Genomic DNA, 20,929 nt, shown 5'->3' on the forward strand with positions numbered 1-20,929 from the left:
TAGAGTGCAGGTTCCCCTTTGGATTGCTACATTTGTATCTTTGGGGTAAATACACAGTAGTGCAATTGCTGGGTCATAGAGTAGCTCTATTTCCAACTTTTTGAGGAACCTCCATACTGTTTTCCATAGTGGCCGCACCAGCTTGCATTCCCACCAACAGTGTAGGAGGGTTCCCCTTTCTCTGCATTCTTGCCAACACCTATCATTCATTCCCACCAACAGTGTAGGAGGGTTCCCATTTCTCTGCATCCTTGCCAACATCTGTCATTTCCTACTTGTTAATTTTAGCCATTCTGACTGGTGTGAAGTGGTATCTCACTGTGGTTTTGATTTGTATTTCCCTGATGCCGAGTGATGTTGAGCACTTTTTCTTGTGTCTGTTGGCCACTTAGATGCCTTTTTTGCAGAAATGTCTGTTAATGTCGGAGCAAGAATCTTTTTTTTTTTTTTTAAAGATTTTATTTATTTATTTGACAGACAGAGATCACAAGTAGGCAGAGAGGCAGGCAGAGAGAGAGAGAGAGAGAGAGGAGGAAGCAGGCTCCCTGCAGAGCAGAGAGCCCAATGTGGGGCTTGATCCCAGGACCCTGGGATCATGACCCGAGCTGAAGGCAGAGGCTTTAACCCACTGAGCCACCCAGGCGCCCCTCGGAGCAAGAATCTTTTTTTTTTTTTTTTTTTCGGAGCAAGAATCTTAAAAGGACTTGAAAACTGTTGAAGTTGTCTTGTGAAAAACCAATCTTTTATTTTGTTTTTATGTGTTTTTAAAAAAATTGAGGTGACATTGACATAAAATTAACCATTTTAAAGTGAACACTAAAGTGGCATTTAGAATATTTACAGTGTTGTGCAACCTTACCTATGTGTTGCTCCAAAACATTTCATCACCCCAAAAGGACTGCCAAATCTTGATACTGATTCTTTTCTTAGAATACAAACTTGTACTGTGACTTTCATATTTGGTCTTAAGCTATCTGTAGTAACTTAGGAAATCAGCCAAATTATTATATTCTGGCTATTAAGTTCTTTCAAAATTACATTATACACAGTTTATAGTTTTCATACCAGAAAATCACAGAAAGATATTAATGTGCTTCCTATGTATCATATTTTTTGATACAGTGTAGATGTTAAATTAGAACACATTATTAAAATTAGATTGTCTTTACTCTTTTTTTTTTTTTTTAAAGTTGAGGAGTTTATTAGGGAAATATGAGAGGCAAAGATACCCCAAGTGACAGAAAGAAAATTCTGAACATGTCCCTTCAAGCCAAGTGGGGGCCTGGAAGGACAAGAAACTGGTGGGTTAGCAACAACATTCTCTGGCAGCCACCTTGCCAGGGCATAAGTGTCTCGGCCAGGACTGCCTCCCAAATGCCACCAAAGGTGAAAAGGAGACAAAGACTGTTTCCAGAATCAATGCAGAGGCAATGAGAGCTGTAAGAAAAGTCTGAGACAAAGAGAGGTGGGGAGGACCTTAACAGTCCCAGGTGTCTGGCTCTGAGCGCCTCATACATTGACAGATAGTTCTACAAAATGTTACTTCAAAGATAAAATGCCTAATGTTGGTTCCAAGAGCTTCTCTGGATGTCTTCCCACATGCCACATCACGCACCGATGTACATGGCAGAACCCAAAGGCCACACTTTCGGAAAAAAAAAAAAAAATAAAAACCAAAAACAAGAATAAGCCCTGTTGCTCTTTAAGGAGAGAGGAAGGAGCTGAGGCTGCTGGGGCCTTTCCCACATCGGCCTGCGTTCCATGAAGCAACTTCCCAGCAGCAGCATGGCATAGCTCTAGGTGAGGGTCTCACCTTTTGTCACCCATGCTTCAATGTACTCTATTCTCCGTTCGAGGGCTGTCAATTTTTCGTTTAGTGTTGCAAGTCTTGAACGACAAGACATATCGAATGAGTTGAGAAAGTCCGCGATTTTCTTGATGCTGCTGGTGATGACCTCAATGTATTCTCGGTTCGCCCAGTCCTGGTGAATCTCCCGCTGCACTGGATCCTCTTGACCTGTCATGGTTGCCGCCGGACGACCTTTTTTTTTTTTAAGAGTATTTAGAAATGTACTGCCAAAGGACTTTGAAAATGCAGGCTAGAGAGTAAACACATCTCATCAAGAAATGTTCATTTAACAGGGGCGCCTGGGTGACTCAGTGGGTTAAAGCCTCTGCCCATGCTCAGGGCATGATCCCGAGGTTCTGGGATCCAGCCCCGCGTCGGGCTCTCTGCTGAAGGGGGAGCCTGCTTCCTCCACTCTCTCTCTCTGCCTGCCTCTCTGCCTTCTTGTGATCTGTCTTTCAAATAAATAAATAATCTTTAAAAAAAAAAAAAGAAAGAAATGTTCATTTAACAAATAAGTCAGTAGATCTATAGATGTTTGTTTTTTTTTTTTCTCCCACCAGCACATTGTGCTGCCATTTGTCACATGCTGTAGGATGATCATCTTGTCATTCTGTGATGGAGATGATTCTCTTTTGAAGAGAACTTAAAGTGGGTGGGGTTTCATGGAAAATAATTTCTGGTACCTTTAGCGAGGTGGTGAGAATGAGGAGTAGGAAAAGTGCCAGAGACCACTTTTATCTTTTCTTTTCCCCCTAAAACTCTCTTTTAAAAAATTAGATTCCCTTCACATTTCTGCTTTTCTTATTAACAGCTCTTTTTTTTTTTTAATTTTGTGACATTTAGAGATTAATAAGGAAACTTCAAAGGGAGAAGCATTCTCTCTGGAAGGCAGAGTCTTACCAGCTTTTGCCAGATTAGTCATGGGTGGTAGTTAAGTAAGATTTGTTGTCTCATTCTGTCAGTCAAATGTACAGATTTTGTTTGTTTGTTTTATTTCAGTGTGAAATAAAATACCACATAACAACAGTAGGTAGATCTAAAAAAATCTAAGTAACTATGGAGTGTTATAAGTTACCACACAGATGTAATTATTAATAATTAGAGTATAAATTAAATAGAAAATAACAAATAATATAAATAAAATGATGAATAAAGATCAAATTGCATGTTAATTAAATGTATGTGTATAAATACCTCCATATGTAATAATTAGATGTAATTATTTGGATCAGTGATTCTCAAAGTGTATCTCCCAGACTAGTAGCATCAGCATCACCTGGGAGCTTGTTAGGAATGCAGTGTCTGGGGTTCCTGGGTAGCACAGTCGGTTGAAAATTGAACTCTTGGCTCAGATCATGATCTCAGGGTCATTAGATCGAGTGCCAGGTTGGTTTCCGAGCTGAGCATGAAGTCTGCTAGGGTTTCTCTCTCCCTCGCTCATTGCCCCTCCCCTCCGCATACTTGCTTGTTCTCTTTCAAATAAGTAAATAATCTTAAAAAAAAAAAAAAAAGGAAATGCAGTATCTATGTAACGACTCAAAACTCTAGGGATGAGGTCTAGCAGCCCTCTAAGTGGTTCTGATGCAGGACCCAATTTTAGTTGGAAACCAGTATATTAGGTACTGATAGGATGTCCTCTAGTGTTTCTGCCAAAATTGCATTTGACAAATCACTGGCCTAGAAATCCTGATGTAAAGGTAAAAATGAAAGAATATATATAAATTACCTTCTCTTGGGGCCGTCAGTTAAATATCAGACTCTTAATTTTGGCTCAGGTCATGATCTCAGGATTCTGAAATTGAAGCCTGTGTTGTATTCTGAGCTGAGCATAGAGCCTGCTTAAGATTCTTTCTCTCATTCTCCCTGTCCCTCTGCTCTTCCTCCCTCCAAAAAATTACCTGCTCTGAATATTTCTCTTTCTCTCTCTCTTTTTAAATATTTTATTTATCTGTTTGTCAGAGAAAGAGAGAGTGTGAATGAGCACAAGCAGGGGAGCATCAGTCAGTGGAAGAACCTGGGGAGCAACAGTTTGAGGGAGAAGAAGGTTCCCTACTGAGCAAGGACTACAATGAGGGACTCAATCTGGGGACACTGGGATCATGACCTGAGCCAAAGGCAGATGCTTAACCAACTGAACCACCTAATCATCCCTCAGTATTTCCTTGAAGTCTTTTTTTTCATGCATATTCTGCAAATTTTAGAAAACATCTATACAATTTTAAATTTTGGTCTTTTTGGACTTAACGTTATGGAAGAAGCATTGTCCATGTCATTAAAAACACTTGGTAAACATAATATTGAAAGTCTGCTTAATAGTTCATAGTTTTATCTTCTTATTTTCCGTACTTGTACTATGAAAATTTCTCTTTTAAGAAGGAAGGATGGGGGAATGTTTTTTTGCCTACCATGTTATCTTTGTATTACTTAATAGTATCATTGCTATATTACCAAAGAGTCATAGACAAATTTTGTAAAACTTTTTTTTTTTTAAATTTTTTATTTTTTATAAACATATATTTTTATCCCCAGGGGTACAGGTCTGTGAATCACCAGGTTTACACACTTCACAGCACTCACCAAAGCACATACCCTCCCCAATGTCCATAATCCCACCCCCTTCTCCCTAACCCCCTCCCCCCAGCAACCCTCAGTTTGTTTTGTGAGATTAAGAGTCACTTATGGTTTGTCTCCCTCCCAATCCCATCTTGTTTCATTTATTCTTCTCGTACCCACTTAAGCCCCCATGTTGCATCACCACTCCTCATATCAGGGAGATCATATGATAGTTGTCTTTCTCTGCTTGACTTATTTCGCTAAGCATGATATGCTCTAGTTCCATCCATGTTGTCGCAAATGGCAAGATTTCATTTCTTTTGATGGCTGCATAGTCTCCATGTATTTGGGTTCTTTCCAAACTTCCTTTTGTGGTTGAGTTCTAGCTTTAGAGCATTGTGGTCTGAAAATATGCAGGGAATGATCCCAATCTTTTGATACCGGTTGAGTCCTGATTTAGGACCAAGGATGTGATCTATTCTGGAGAATGTTCCATGTGCACTAGAGAAGAATGTGTATTCTGTTGCTTTGGGATGAAATATTCTGAATATATCTGTGATGTCCATCTGGTCCAGTGTGTCGTTTAAGGCCTTTATTTCCTTGCTGATCTTTTGCTTGGATGACTTGTCCATTTCAGTGAGGGGAGTGTTAAAGTCCCCTACTATTATTGTATTATTGTTGATGTGTTTCTTTGATTTGTTATTAATTGGTTTATATAGTTGGCTGCTCCCACATTGGGGGCATAGATATTTAAAATTGTTAAATCTTCTTGTTGGACAGACCCTTTGAGTATGATATAGTGTCCTTCCTCATCTCTTATTATAGTCTTTGGCTTAAAATCTAATTGATCTGATAGAAGGATTGCCACTCCTGCTTTCTTCTGATGTCCATTAGCATGGTAAATTCTTTTCCACCCCCTCACTTTAAATCTGGAGGTGTCTTCTTGCTTAAAATGAGTTTCTTTGAGGCAACATATAGATGGGTTTTGTTTTTTTATCCATTCTGATACCCTGCGTCTTTTGACAGGGGCATTTAGCCCATTCACATTCAGGGTAACTATTGAGAGATATGAATTTAGTGCCATTGTATTGCCTGTAAGGTGACTGTTACTGTATATGGTCTCTGTTCCTTTCTGATCTACCACTTGTAGGCTCTCTCTTTGCTTAGAGGACCCCTTTCAATATTTCCTGTAGAGCTGGTTTGGTATTTGCAAATTCTTTCAGTTTTTGTTTGTCCTGGAAGCTTTTAATCTCTCCTTCTATTTTCAACGATAGCCTAGCTGGATATAGTATTCTTGGCTGCATGTTTTTCTCGTTTAGTGCTCTGAAAATATCATGCCAGCTCTTTCTGGCCTGCCAGGTCTCTGTGGATAAGTCAGCTGCCAATCTAATATTTTTACCATTGTATGTTACAGACCTCTTTTCCCGGGCTGTTTTCAGGATTTTCTCTTTGTCACTGAGACTTGTAAATTTTACTATTAGGTGACGGGGTGTGGGCCTATTCTTATTGATTTTGAGGGGCGTTCTCTGAACCTCTTGAATTTTGATGCTCATTCCCTTTGCCATATTGGGGAAATTCTCCCCAATAATTCTCTCCAGTATACCTTCTGCTCCCCTCTCTCTTTCTTTTTCTTCTGCAATCCCAATTATTCTAATGTTGTTTCGTCTTATGGTGTCACTTATCTCTCGAATTCTCCCCTCGTGGTCCAGTAGCTGTTTGTCTCTCTTTTGCTCAGCTTCTTTATTCTCTGTCATTTGGTCTTCTATATCACTAATTCTTTCTTCTGCCTCATTTATCCTAGCAGTTAGAGCCTCTATTTTTGATTGCACCTCATTAATAGCTTTTTTGATTTCAACTTGGTTAGATTTTAGTTCTTTTATTTCTCCAGAAAGGGCTTTTATATCTCTCGAGAGGGTTTCTCTAATATCTTCCATGCCTTTTTCGAGCCCGGCTAGAACCTTGAGAATTGTCATTCTGAACTCTAGATCTGACATATTACCAATGTCTGTATTGATTAGGTCCCTAGCCTTCGGTACTGCCTCTTGTTCTTTTTTTTGTGTTGAATTTTTACGTCTTGTCATTTTGTCCAGATAAGAGTAAATGAAGGGGCAAGTAAAATACTAAAAGGGTGGCAACAACCCCAGGAAAATATGCTTTAACCAAATTAGAAGAGATCCAAAATCATGAGTGGGGAGAAAGGGGATAAAAAGAAGTTCAAAAAGGAAGAAAGAAAAAAAAAAAAAAGAAAAAAGAAAAAGAAAAAAAAGAAAAGAAAAGAAAAGAATTATTTAAAAAAGAAAACACCTTTCAGAAAGTGGTTGATTTTCTGTTTCCAGAATTGCTGTTCTTCTTCTCTTCGATCTGCCGATGGATTTTCAGGTGTTTGCAATCTTTAGATAAGCTATCTAGCTGATCTCCGGCTAGCTGAAGCAGTCTCAGCTTGCTACTTCTCCGCCATCTTGACTCCTCCCAAATTTTGTAAAACTTTAAAGCAGGCAGTCGTGGGTGCTTAAAATGTTAATTTATTGGATTTTGTGTTTTTCATTTCATGCCCTTCATCACCTCAGCTTATTGGCCTTTGGCTGCTCAGTGTCTCATTCTCTGGTTTAGTCCTTTTTTTGTTGTTCCTTTTTTTTTTCTTTTTTAAAGAAAGAGAGTGAGCAAGCATGCAAGTGTCAGTTGAAGGGAGGGGAAGAGGGAAAGAAAGAGAGAGAGAATCTAAAGCAGGATTCGTGATCAGTGAGGAACTGATGTGGGGCTTGATCTCACAACCCTGAGATCACATCCTGTGCCAAAATCAAGAGTTGGATGCTTAACCGACTGAGCAACCCAGCACCCCTCTGGTCTAGTCCTTTTTGGCCCACTTTTTCCTTTAAATATCTTCAGTCTTTCACTGGTTCTATCCTGAAGCCTTTAAAGGCAGGAATTTTGGGGACTATGATAAGCAATTGGAGAAGATATTTTGGTCCTTGCCTTTAATCTCAGGATAGAGGTGCTTGCTTACTTGAGCTTAGTGGTTAATAGAAGATCTGTAGAGTCAGTTAAACCACATCTCCATGTATTAGCTTTGTGTCTTTGGCAAATAAATCCCTGTGAGCTTAGGTTTTTTCATCTAATAGTCTAATAGTGTCTTATTTATAGTTGTGACCATTACATTCTATACAATTTATAATTTATAAATGTGAGCATTACATTGTATATGAAGTGCTAACTAGTGTCTGTCATAACAAATCCTCAGTAATTATTAGCTGTTATAATTACAGCTACTATAAGTGTTTAACTCTAGAGCCATTTTTGTACAGTTTGGTAAGACTCCTAGTTTTAGTTCTTAATTTTTGTGACTATTTTTTACTTTTTATATTTTGTGTTAATGGAAAAATTGCTTTACTTTGTCTCCCAGTCAAATTTAACTGTTAAAGTGACAAATTTTAAATTTTTATGGAAAAAATGTTTTAAGAAGGTCTTATCTCAGATTCATATTTAATCTTTCTTTTTTTAGAATTGAACATTCTTTCAGAGTAAGTTGTCTCTTGTAGACTTCTTGTATTTTCACTATTTTTATAATATTACCGATTTCCTAGAAATTTGTGGGGAAAGCATATATAAGTGTACTCTTATTTATAAGCTAATTTAATGTTTCCTTTGTATTCAGTGAACTTGCTTAGGTTTTTTTTTTTTTTTTTTAGGATTTAATTTATTTCTTTGAGAGAGAGAGAGAGAGCGAGTGCATGCACACAAACAGGGTGAGAGGCAGAGAAAGAAGAACACTCCCCGTTAAGCAGGGAGCACATTGTGGAACTTGATCCCAGGACTCTGGGATCATGACCCAAGCCAAAGATAGACACTTAACTGACTGAGTCACCCAGGCGCCCTGAACTTGCTTAGTTCTTAAGCATGGTAACTCGAAGTATTAATTGAAAAAAGGAAGCATGATTAGGTTTTATTTTCATTTTGCATATTTTTTATGATTTTCTTAATACTGATTTGTTCTCTGCATGTGCTGAGAAGTGTGCAACATTTTGGCCTACCAGTTTATTCCCTTAACCGATAATTGCATGAGGTAGGTACCATGTTTGGTGCTAGGTATATAAGTATGAAGAAGATACGGTAGAGCTTATTCTTTTGTGGAGAAATATATAAACAGGTAGTTTCAGTGCAGTGTGCTGAGTAGTATAATAGAAGCACATAAAAAGTGCTGTAGAAGCATTTGGGTAGCACATTTAACTTGGCATTCAACTTGGGTAGAGAGCGAGGAGGGCTGGTTGTTAATTGTGTGTAAGGCCAGGCAATTAGGTAAGACTTATCCAAGAAGGTAACGTTTGATTTGACTTTGAAGAAAGGAAAAAAGTTTAGTGGGTTGTCCAGGCCAGTATGTCTGAGAGAAGGAGAGGGGCACTGATGTCATTTGTAGATGACACAGGAATCAACTGAGAATGTAAAGTGAATGAGAATTCTGCAACATTGCCAGGTATGAAATCAACTTACAGGAATGAATAGCATTTCTTTGTACTTGTCTTAACCAACTAGGATATATAATTAGAAAATTTATTCAAAATATAAAAATATCTCTAAAATATCTAGAAATGACAAAATCTAAATGGCAAAAACTTTGAAACTCTAAGACAAAATAAGCTGAATAAATGGAGGGATATCCCATATTGAAGAGGGCAACTTATATAATGTATGTCAGTTCTCCCTTAATGGATGTATAAATTAATTGCATTTCCAGTTAAAATTATAGTTTTATTTTTGAGGAATTTGATAAACGTTGTTAACTAAATCAGTCTTAAATCCCCATCTTTTGTTTTTTTTTTTAATCAGACAAAATATTAAGACATATTAAAAACCCGTAATGTTACACATAGATCAATGAAACAGCTTAGAGATTTTGTAGACAGGCTATGTGTGTTCGCTGATTCTCATTGTTCACAGATTCTGTTATTTGTGAACTCATATACTTGCTAAAACTTGTTTCTAACGCGAGATCGATATTCACAGTGCTTCTGCAGTCATTCAACAACGTGTACAGAATTGAGAAGTATTTCAGTTGCCTGATGAGCAGGAGCATGTTCCCAGCTGAACAAGGCGATGTTCTTGTTTCAGTGCTCATGCTATAAATGCGTCCTATTTGCAGTCTGTTTAGAGCCACATTTCCTGCATTTTTGTGTGTTTTGATGGTGACCTCACTGTTTAAAATGGCCCTGATGCATAGTGTTGAAGTGCTGTCTAGTGTTCTTAACCACAAATATTTATGGAAAATATTTGTGATGTGATGTGCTTTATGGAAAAATATTTGTATCAGATAATTTCGTTCAGACATGAATTATATAGTACTGTTAACTGGGAATTCAGTGTTCATAATTAATGATATATATTAAATAAGGTATCTTTAAACAGAGACACACATAAAACAAGGTACAGGTATTGATTGTACTGGAAATATTGTGACCACAGATTCACCGGCGCTATATTTTTCCTAGGATCAATGGTTCAGTATTGCTAATTCAGTGGTTGTGGTGACTTTATTGCATAATTAACAAGAATCGACTCCATACGTACATCTGTCAGAGTCAAGTCAAGAAATCAGAAACCATACTAGGAGGTTCAATAAAAATAATTCACTCTCGAGGAGTGTCTATAATTGTGTCGGAGGGCTAAAAACCAAAGAAAATCAGAGGAAACACCATGGGAGAACAAAGGGAAGAGGTTGGAGTTCTTAGAATTCTCAAGCATGGAGCAGGTTCTGGTGGAGCTGGGACACTCAGTCATCTGAAGGGAGAGTACTCCAGGATGGGGTTACAGAGAGATCACCTCTGCACGTTTAAAGGAGCTGACCCTGGAAGAGCCTTTGCTGATGGGATGAAGAACCATTGCTGGGCTGAGCTGTATGAATAGCAAGAAAATAGGAAGCAGGGAATTCTGTTTACTCTCTTGCCTTTCAGTGTCCTTGGAAGAACCTAACAGTATGCCAGCTGGCAAAGGAGAATAATTTACTGAATTCCAGCTCCAGTATTACAAAGCATAGTATAGGAGCAGGATGTTTGGATCCGAGGGACAATAGTTTAATATCCAGCACAATATGAGATCTTAATACATAATAAAGATAGCACTGCAAATTCTCACACATGTCCATGAGAGACATGCATAGCAGGGTGATTAAAAGCACAAATTCTGGAATGAGCTTAGATTTGAATTTTGGCTCTGTTATTTACTGTATGATCCTGGGCAAATTATGTAATCTATCGGTACCACCACATGAAGGAAAGAGATTCACCTCCCAGAAATAACTATATTGGGTTGTTACATGAGCAAGAAAAACTACTTTGTTAAGCACTGAAATTTTTTTTTTCAGTATGTAACATTTTCCTATTACCATAGTAGTATTTGTTGCAATGTTTTTTAGGTAGGGCAGTGTCTATTTTGATGAAAGGAGACAGTTTAAATATGGTGTATGCACAGGTTGGTGAGATTTATACAATAATTAGAAGTGAAAAACATAGATATACAAATGAATTATAAAATTGTGGTGTTGGGAACCATATATCTCATGAAACAATGAGACATATGACACCAGTACCATTTAGGTGAATTAAAATATATTGATACAAAACAATACACATTTTTTCCAGAACAAATTCAAACACAAAGATATACTTTGAGCATATTGGACGGGTCTCAGGGGATAAAAGTAACAAGAGGGGCATCTGGGTGCCTCAGTTGTTTAAGCATCCGACTGTTGATTTCAGCTCAGGTCATGATCTCAGGGTTGTAAGATCGAGCCTTGCATTTGGCTCTGTGCTTGGCACAGATGCTGCTTGAGATTCTCTCCCTCTGCTCCTGCTCACATACTCTCTCTCTCTCAAATAAATAAAATCTTTTTTTTTTTTAAAGGCTTATTTATTTGACAGAGAGAGACAGTGAGAGACGAAACGCAAGCAGAGAGAGGGGGAGAGGGAGAAGCAGGCTTCCTGCTGAGCAGGGTGCCTAATGCGGGGCTCAATCCCAGGACCTGACCTGAGTCAAAGGCAGACGCTTAACCACTGAGCCACTCAGGTGCCCCTAAAATAAATACAAATTAAAAAAAAGAAAAAAAGGAAAGTAACAAGAGAGAGGTTGTGCACAAACTAGTAGTGATAATTGCCATAAATCTATGACATTTAATTTATTCAATCTTCTTTTACCTAAGAGTAAAAGAAAGATAAACATCAAATCTATAATAGTAACAAAAGAAAAAAATAAATTGGAATGAATTTAATGAGAAATGTAGAGCACACTAAGGAAGAAAATTTTAAAGCTGTACTGATGTGAATGAAAGATATCTTAAATATATACAGATAGTCCTTGTTTTTGTGAAGTTCAAGTTTTTCTAAATTGTTCCATATATTTAGTACAATCTTGAAGTAATAGGATTTTTGGGAGCTGAATAAGCTGATTCTAAAGTTGATATGGAAAATAAATATGTGTGAACAGCTGATAAAATTGCGAAAAGAAAAGTAATAAGGAGTGACCAGTCTTGAGAGAGATTCAAATGGAAATGTATAAAAACAGATTAAAAAAAAAGATTTTATTTGTTTGACAGATAGAGATCACAAGTAGGCAGAGAGGCAGGAGGAAGCAGACTCCCTGCTGAGTAGAGAGCCCGATGTGGGGCTCAATCCCAGGACCCTGGGATCATGACCCGAGCCGAAGGCAGAGGCTTTAACCCACTAAGCCACCCAGGCACCCCTAAAAACAGCTTTTATAGAGCCATTAATTTGTATTTGAAAAAGTTTAGAATTGCCTTATGAATCAACAGAATAGAAACCCCTAAATAAATCTCTCTCTCTCTCTCTATATATATATATATGGAAATGAGTGTACAATATGATTCATTTAAAATTAAGGAAAGAAGAATTGTTCAGAAAATTATGTTGGTATACTTAGTTATATATTTAGCAAAGTATATATACTTAGCTATACATTAGGAGGAAGAGGAATTGGGTTCTACCTCATTTCTTTCATAAGAATCAGTTGCAGATGGGTAAAATTTAAACATCCCAAACTAGAAGTTCTAGAAGAAAGTATAAGTACATTAAAAAATTAGAAGTACTAGATGATTAGGTAGTTTACATTGTCATCATTATCATCTTCATTATCTTGGAGTTGGGAATGTTATTCAAGTAAGATCCAAAACCCAGGTCCAGTAGGGGCAGGATTTTTATGTTGCATTGCATGAAAATTTTAGGTTTCTGCCTGGGGTTCCTGGGTGGCTCAGTCATATAAGCAGCTTCCTCTGGTTGGGGTCATGATCCCAGGGTCCTGGGATCAAGTCCTACCTTGGGCTCCCTGCTTGGCGGAGAGCCTGCTTCTCCCTCTACCTCTGCCTGCCACTCTGCCTACTTGCGCTCTCTCTCTCTGTCAAATAAATAAAATCTTAAAAATTTCTGCCTAGTAAGAAACACTCTAAGTGGTAGATTAACAGGAAAGATTGACAGCATCTGTATAAGATGAACTAATTTCTTTCATATATATAGGGATTACAGTTAAATATGAAAGCAGCCAATGGAAAAGTAGCAAAGAAAAACAAAGCTTGTATGGGAAATGATATACAGATGGATTTGCATACAAATGAAACAATTGTAAAATTACTCATAATTAGAGATACAAAAATTTTTTTTAAAGATTTTATTTATTTATTTGTCAGAAAGAGAGAGAGAAAGCACACAAGCAGGCAGAGAGGCAGGCAGAGAGAGAGAGAGAGGCAGGCTCCCTGCTGAGCAAGGAGCCCGATGTGGGACTCGATCCCAGGACCCTGGGATCATGACCCGAGCTGAAGACAGCAGCTTAACCCACTGAGCCACACAGGCGTCCCTAGAGATATAAATTTTAATTTTTCGGTATATGTGCTGCCAAAGTGAGCACAGCAAATTTTATTTTTTAAAAGAGACCATTTTTCATTAATCAGATGGCAGAAATAAAAAGTGTTTTTTTTTTAAGATTTTATTTATTTCTTTGTCAGAGGGAGAGAGAACAAGTAGGGAGAGTGGCAGGCAGAATGAGAGGGAGAAGCAGACTCCCCACTAAGCAGGGAGCCTGATGTGGGACTCAATCCCAGGACCCTGGGATCATAAGCTAAAGATAGATGCTTAACCAACTGAGCCAGGACATTTCCAGGAATAAGTTTGATAATGCAGGGGGTTGGCTGGGATGTGGGAAAATGGACAGTCTTATGGATTGTTTGGAGGGTGTTTTAGGGGAAGCTCACTGAGGAAAAGAAGGACATGATTTCTGTAGAAACTGGCAAATACTCCGTGTCTTTATGCTTTTATCCTGAAAGATAACTGCTTAGATAAATAATATCTCTTGTCCTTAGTATATTTGTATCCTTTAAATTGGAGACTGGTATTTGGAAAGATAGGGAAAACCCAGATTGGTAAAAGGCTTTGAGTTCCAAATTAAAGATTTTATAGTTTATTGTCCAAGCCCCCTGAAGACTTTGTATGCAGCGTAGTGAAGAAATCAGACTGTATTTTATTTTATTTTAATTTAATTTTACTTTACTTCACTTTTAATTTAATTTAATTTATTTTTAAAGTGGGCCCCATGCCCCGCATGGAGTTCAGTGCAGGGGTTGAACTCAAAATCCTGAGATCAAGAGCTGAGCTGAAATCAAGAGTCAGGCACTTAACCAACTGAGCCACCCAGGCACCTCCAGATCATATTTTAGAAAGAACTCTGATAGTAAATGTGGAGAATGGTTTGGTGGAGTTATGGTTTGGTGGAGGTAGTGATATTGAGAAGACTAACACTTGAGAAATCATTTGTACAACATTGCAGTGGTTCAAATGACCATCGTTAAGGCTCTGATTTGGGACAGTGGGAATGGGGAGAGAGAGAATTTGGAGTTATTAGGATTTGGTGACTGACTGGGTATGTGGGGAGAGGGAATAAATATGACTCTCTTCGTGAAGTCAAAAAGGAATTGGGAGTTTTAGAGAGTTTCTTAGAGTAATTCTGCTTGCTTTAGAGCTTGTAAAACTAATTCTACTCACTGTTGAGTAAGGTACACCTATGTATCTACAATAAAACCTAAACATTTTAAGATTTTGGGGAATTAAGAGTGGCCTGGGGCAGGGTTCTTGAGCCTTTTGCATTTCCTAGAACCAATTTCCTTGTCTCTTTCCCTTTCTTTCTCTCTTAGTTTCTGAGATTTTATTTATTTATTTGACCAAGAGAGACACAGTGAGGGAGGGAAAATAAGCAGGGGGAGTGGGAGAGGGAGAAGCAGGCTTCCCACCGAGCAGGGAGCCTGATGTGGGGCTCAGTTCCAGGACTCTGGGATCATGACCCAAGCAGAAGGCAGACACTTAGTGACTGAGCCACCCTGATGACCCTCCTAGAACCAGTTTCTAGCATTGGTTTTGGAACAAGCTCCTCTCCTTGCCTTCTTTATCATCTCCTTCTCTCTCATCTCCATCTCCCGTATTCATCTCTGTCATCTTCATCTTTATCATCTTCTCTGTCATCTTCACTTCTGTCATGTCTGTCTTCATCTCTATCCTCTCCCTCTCTATCATCTCTATCTCCATTTCTATTACTTATGTCTCCCATCTCTATCTCTGTCATCTCCATGTTTGTTATTTCCATCTCCATCTCCCTCAACTCCATCTTTGTCATCTCCATCTCCATCTCTATTCTACAGCTCTCATGTCCCCTCTCTCATCTCCCATTTCCCATTCCCATCCTTTTCTCCCCACTTGTTTATCATGGCTCTGTTAGAATATCAGCCATTTCTGTTCTCTGTTCTAGATTTAGTCAGGTGACTCTGATGTGTGACCAATGGTAATGCTGGGAGGAATGAAAGTGTCTTGTCCTTAGAGTGTATTAGCCAGATCTTATTATATAAAAGCAATTTAATAAATTAATATTTCTATTAGGTGAGTGTATAGTTGAATGACTCATGTATACTATAAATCCATCATTGTTTTATCATATAGTATGTGCCCTGAGAAGGTAAAAAGTTGAAAATAGATTGTAGTGGGAGTATAAATGATACAATTTTCTAAAAAATAGCATATGATTAATATATATTACCTTTTTGTGTTTATGGAATTTTCACCTGAGCCCTGGCAGACTGCAATATAATATGTACTTATAAACTTTCTAAGTGCTACAAATATACTTCTTGTATTTGGAGAAGGGCTGACCATGTTGGAAGCAGCTTATTTGTGCCATAGGACCAGGAATAGCCTTGGGTTTTGGTGATCTGTGGCATAAATTCTGGGAGAGGTACTACCAGGTCCCCTTAAAAATGGGAGTATGGAAAGAAGGAAGTGGAAAACTGGAGTCTTGGCCAAAATTCTATTAATAAGGAATCCCCTAGTACCTTCCCAATCATCAAGACCTTTCAGTGGAATTCTAGGTGGGGGAAGTCTTGATTGTAGTTTTTGCCAAGTTTTGTAGTGTAAATACTGATAATTTTGGCCATTCTCAAATTACCTGTGTGATGTCACTGAATGCAGAATTGGGAATAGATGCTCACAAACAGCTCTTTTCACTTGTACTACATCTTTGTTCACATTAGTGAGATGTCATGTGCTAAAGCTTATCACCGGCAAAGGGGCCTCATTTCCATCTGGACTGTGAGTGATCTAGTTCAAGAGTACTATTGTGTTTTCCAGGCCCACTCCTGGTAATGTTTTGGATTCTCTCCAAAAGAAAAAATACTGGGACTTGTGTCTAGGTAGTTTATTTGGGTAGTAGCTTTAGGAAGTGGGGATGAGAGACTGGACAGAGTGAGGAAAAGAGGAAAGGAGAATGTAGGATAAGCCTGCATTATCAAATCCACTGCTAAGCCCAGTTGGGGCTTGATGCTCCTTAGAATTCTCTTCCTAGAGGTCAACTAGAAGGAGCAATTGTCTACCAGTTGTTCTTGGCCCCCACTAGTTGTGGGTTAATCCTGAGCACTCATTCTCAGAAATTTATATGGCCGTGCACGTACTAAGTGGGCTCCCTGTATCCTCTGTGGTATTGGAAAAGCCCTGGGGCAGCCAGTGAAAGATGTGAAGTGTGACACTGACAATGTGAGGGGTGTTATGGCCCTCCAGGAAGTATCTTCCACCATTGTGATTGGGATAAAAATGAGGTTGAACTTGTGTGGGCAGGGCACCGGAAGTATCTGATACAGTGATGCTTGGTTTTAAAAGATAGACTAAAAAACATTTATTCACAATGAAGCTACTATTTCAGATCATAGGTCTTGTGGAATTAGTTCTTTAAGAATTGGGGGGCAAATGTAATTATTTCTCTCCCTTCTTTTTTTTTTTTAATTTTATTTAAGTAATCTCTACACCTAATGTGAGACTCAAACTCATGACTCTGAGATCAAGAGGCCAAAATTAGCAAGACAGGAAACAACATGTGTTGGAGAGGATGTGGAGAAAGGGGAACCCTCTTACACTGTTGGTGGGAATGCAAGTTGGTGCAGCCTCTTTGGAGAACAGTGTGGAGATTCCTCAAGAAATTAAAAATAGAACTTCCCTATGACTCTGAAATTGCACTACTGGGTATTTACCCCAAAGATACAGATATAGTGAAAAGAAGGGCCATCTGTACCCCAATATTTATAGCAGCAATGGTCATGGTTGCCAAACTATGGAAAGAACCAAGATGCCCTTCAACAGACGAATGGATAAGGAAGATGTGGTCCATATACACTATGGAGTATTATGCCTCCATCAGAAAGGATGAATACCCAACTTTTGTAGCAACATGGACAGGACTGAAAGAGATTATGCTGAATGAAATAAGTCAAGCAGAGAGAGTCATTTATCATATGGTTTCACTTATTTGTGGAGCATAACAAATAGCATGGAGGACATGGGGAGTTAGAGAGGAGAAGGGAGAGGAGAAGGGGGAAATTGGAAGGGGAGGTGAATCATGAGAGACTATGGACTCTGAAAAACAATCTGAGGATTTTGAAGGGGCAGGGGTGGGGGTGGGAGGTTGAGTCCCAGGTGGTGGGTATTATAGAGGGCAGGGATTGCATGGAGCACTGGGTGTGGTGAAAAAAAATAATGAATACTGTTATGCTGAAAATAAATAAAAAATAAATTAAAAAAAAAAGAGTCACATGCTCTTCTGACTGAGCCAGTCAAGTAGCTCTCTCCTTTTTCTTCTTCCTCAAGTAAAACTCTGGGTTATGTAGTGTTTTTGTATTGTAAGAAACCCATAGAAAGGATTTTATTTTATTTTTAATTTTTTTGTATTTTTTAAATTTTTAAAAATTTTTATTTCATAGAAAGGATTTTAATAAAGTTCACGAACATTAAAAAAAACATGAACAAGTAAGTTAATTCATTTAAGGAATACTTAATATTAGTTTGAGAAAATATAAACTTAATTTGTGAAACCATCAGATCCTTTAAAATGTCTTTATAGGTTTTTATAAGGGATAAGGGATGATATAAAACAACTTTGATGAAATTTAGGCATTCATTATTTTTTTATTTCTTTGAGAGAACATTTCTGGAAGTTTTAGTGCTTCTACTACTTAGTCATAGGTCTTTGTTATGGTTTCTTTCCATTTGGTAAAAGAATAAAGACAAAATACCTATGTATTCTCAAAGCTACATCTCTAAACCTCTTTATCCTTGACAGTTTCTTTTGGGATATCATCCTTATGTTATTTCCTCCTTTGAGGTTGGTAGCTGTGAATTATTTGTGTATTTGATTGCCTTTAGTTATCTGTAAAAATTCAGAGAGCACGGATAGCAAAAACTACATGACATGATTCATGCTTTGCCTTACCTTCTTTAGAAAAAGAGGAACAAAAACTAGAACTGGTCTAGTCCTACTAGAAAAGAATTCTCTCATTACTTCTTTTATTACTCACCTTCTTGTCACTCTTTTTCACTGAACATTTCCCAAACTAGTGAATAGTCTGACATCCTGTGCAATTCTGTTAGATGTAAACCCCGGTACTGAATTTTAAAAAATTTAGTTCTTAATGTTTGTCCTAGTTTCCAAGATAAAGTATTAATTTAGTGTATAAATGAGAGGAAACAATTGATACTGTTAATAGAAGGTTTAACTTAATTATTTAAAGAATATTTTATTTATTTATTTATTTTAGAGAGAATGCACATAGTGTGTGTGAGCGGGAGTCAGGGGCAGAGGCAGAGAATCTCAAGCAGACTGTGCACCGAGCACAGAGCCTGACTCTGGGTTTGATCTCACAGCACTGAGATCATGACTTAAGTTGAAGCCAGGAGTTGGATGCTTAACTGATTGAGCCACCCAGGTGCCCCAGAAGTTTCAACTTATTTAAATTCAAAGTTAACAATTAGAAAGGGTATGTAAGTCATGGACTAGTTTTTTAGCTACTGAGATTTTTCTTATTTTCAAATCTGTGCTACTAATTAGGTCATTTAATAAGTACCTTAAAATCTCTAAAGCTTAGCTGCTGTTGCATATTTTCTGAGACAAAAATTCCTGGTTAGTACATGGTAAGTGTTAATATATTTGATAACATGAATTCTAATAATAAAACACTGAACTTTTATGTTTGTTATTGAAAGGCGTAGCGCACCCAAACAAGGATCATTTATATTCAGGAGCTGTATAATAAAGGTTCTGCTTATCCAGCTGACTAGCTGCAGTCAGTTAAGATACCTGCTCTTAAGAATATATGAAATATCTTCTTACAACTCAAGACATAATAAGTGTGTGCATGGATTACTTGAGAAAAGCTGAATCTGCATTATGTAAAGAATGCCTACCTCAAACTTTTTCACGTATGTAGATACTAATGTTTGTAGTCTATGGCATCAACCAGACCCATCCCAATTCCCAAATAAATCTGTTTGTAGATAGAATCTGGACTTTTAGTCCCATATCGGTGTGTCCATTGAGTCACAGCCTGCCTTCTAACTCTCCACCATGTTTGTTCAATCTAGGTGACTGGTTTTTCACCCAGTGCACTTGGCTGGGGCTCTAACTCCCTGCCTAATGTGTAGGAGTTTCCAACGAACAACCTGAAATAAGGCATCACTACCACCTAACATGGAGATACTGCTGTCAGGGGATTTCTGCTGCAGTGACCCACTTACCAGATTCTTGGTTCTTGGACATTGTAACTGGTCCTAGTTAAGTACAAGTTTGCTGTATCCTCCTAACCCCTGAGCCTTTTCAGTTGGCCTGATATCCAGGTCTCTTTGGGGTTTAGCCCTACCATTTGGTCAGTTCCTCTAGTGTTATTTTTGCCTGGCTCCATATTGTTGCTTGGTCCTTTCTCTTTCTTTCTTTTTTTTTTTTTTAAAGACTTTATTTATTTATTTGACAGAGTTAGAGAGATCACAGTCAGAGATGCAGTCAGAGAGAGGAGGAAGCAGGCTCTCCATGGAGCAGAGATCCCGATGTGGGGCTCAATCCCAGGACCGTGGGATCATGACCTGAGCCGAAGGCAGAGGCTTTAACCCATTGAGCCACCCAGGTGCCCCAGTCCTTTCTCTTTCTTGCACTTGCCTATTGCTGAAGTTGAGGTGGAGCTTGCCTAAAATGCAACGTGAACTAATAGACTATTTACTAAGTAGTTAACATGATTAACTATAATTACCATATATTAAAGACTTAACTATATGTTGTTCAGTATGTCTGAACATCAACACCATGTTTTATAAAATAAGGTCACATATTCTTTTAAATATCTAGATTTCAATAGCTCAGGTCCCTATTGTCTCTTCTTTTTTAATTTTTTAAAAAAGATTTTATTTATTTATTTGACAGAGAGAGATCACAGTAGACAGAGGCAGGCAGAGAGAGAAAGGGAAGCAGGCTCCCTGCTGAGCAGAGAGCCCAATGTGGGACTTGATCCCAGAACCGTGAGATCATGACCTGAGCCAAAGGCAGCAGCTTAACCCACTGAGCCACCCAGGTGCCCCCTTTTAAAGGTTTTATGTATTTATTTGAGAGAAAGAGAGAGAGAGAGAGAGAGACAGAGACACCCCCAAGCACACTACCTGCTGAGCTTGGAGCCTGATGCTGACCTTGATCTCACCACCCAGAGATCATGACCTAAACTGAAAGCAAGAGTCTGATGCCCAAGCAACTGAGCCATCCTGGCACCCCTCCTCTGCTTTTTTTTTTTTTTTTAAAGATTTTATTTTTAAGTAATCTCTACATCTAATGTGGGGCTCAAACTCACAACCTCGAGATCAAGAGTTATATGCTATACTGACTGAGCCAGGCTGGTGCCCCAAATCCCCATTGTCTTAATGCTAGGAACCAGCCCTTACTGTTTCTTGGCTATATCTGAGTCATCCCCAGAGCTCTCTCAGTTGGGTTTAGGAAGAGGCCCATCACTGTTTTCTGTTTTGGACATGTTGTCATGCTGTTGCACGGCTGCTTTCGCTCTTGTTCTCCAGGTCAGTATTCCATCTGAATTAGAAAACAGAGGCTTTTCTTAATTTTCTTAATAGCATTTTAACCAGAGTTTAACAAAAAGAGGCAGGATAAAGATAACACAATAATTACAATAAACACACACAC

At 38.3% G+C, this 20,929-nt stretch overlaps 1 protein-coding gene across 1 annotated transcript; it reads right to left on the reverse strand.

The window, feature by feature from the left end:
* Positions 1–1,667: 1,667 nt before the first annotated feature.
* Positions 1,668–2,024, reverse strand: LOC123389116 (probable protein BRICK1). Its single transcript, XM_045069889.1, has one exon. It carries the CDS (start codon positions 2,022–2,024, stop codon positions 1,797–1,799), a length of 228 nt encoding a protein of 75 aa, XP_044925824.1. The 3' UTR covers positions 1,668–1,796.
* Positions 2,025–20,929: the final 18,905 nt, after the last annotated feature.

Source organism: Mustela putorius, unplaced genomic scaffold (genome assembly GCF_011764305.1).
Source record: "Mustela putorius furo isolate JIRA1106 unplaced genomic scaffold, ASM1176430v1.1 tig00003949_pilon_pilon_pilon, whole genome shotgun sequence".
Lineage (NCBI taxonomy): Eukaryota > Metazoa > Chordata > Mammalia > Carnivora > Mustelidae > Mustela > Mustela putorius.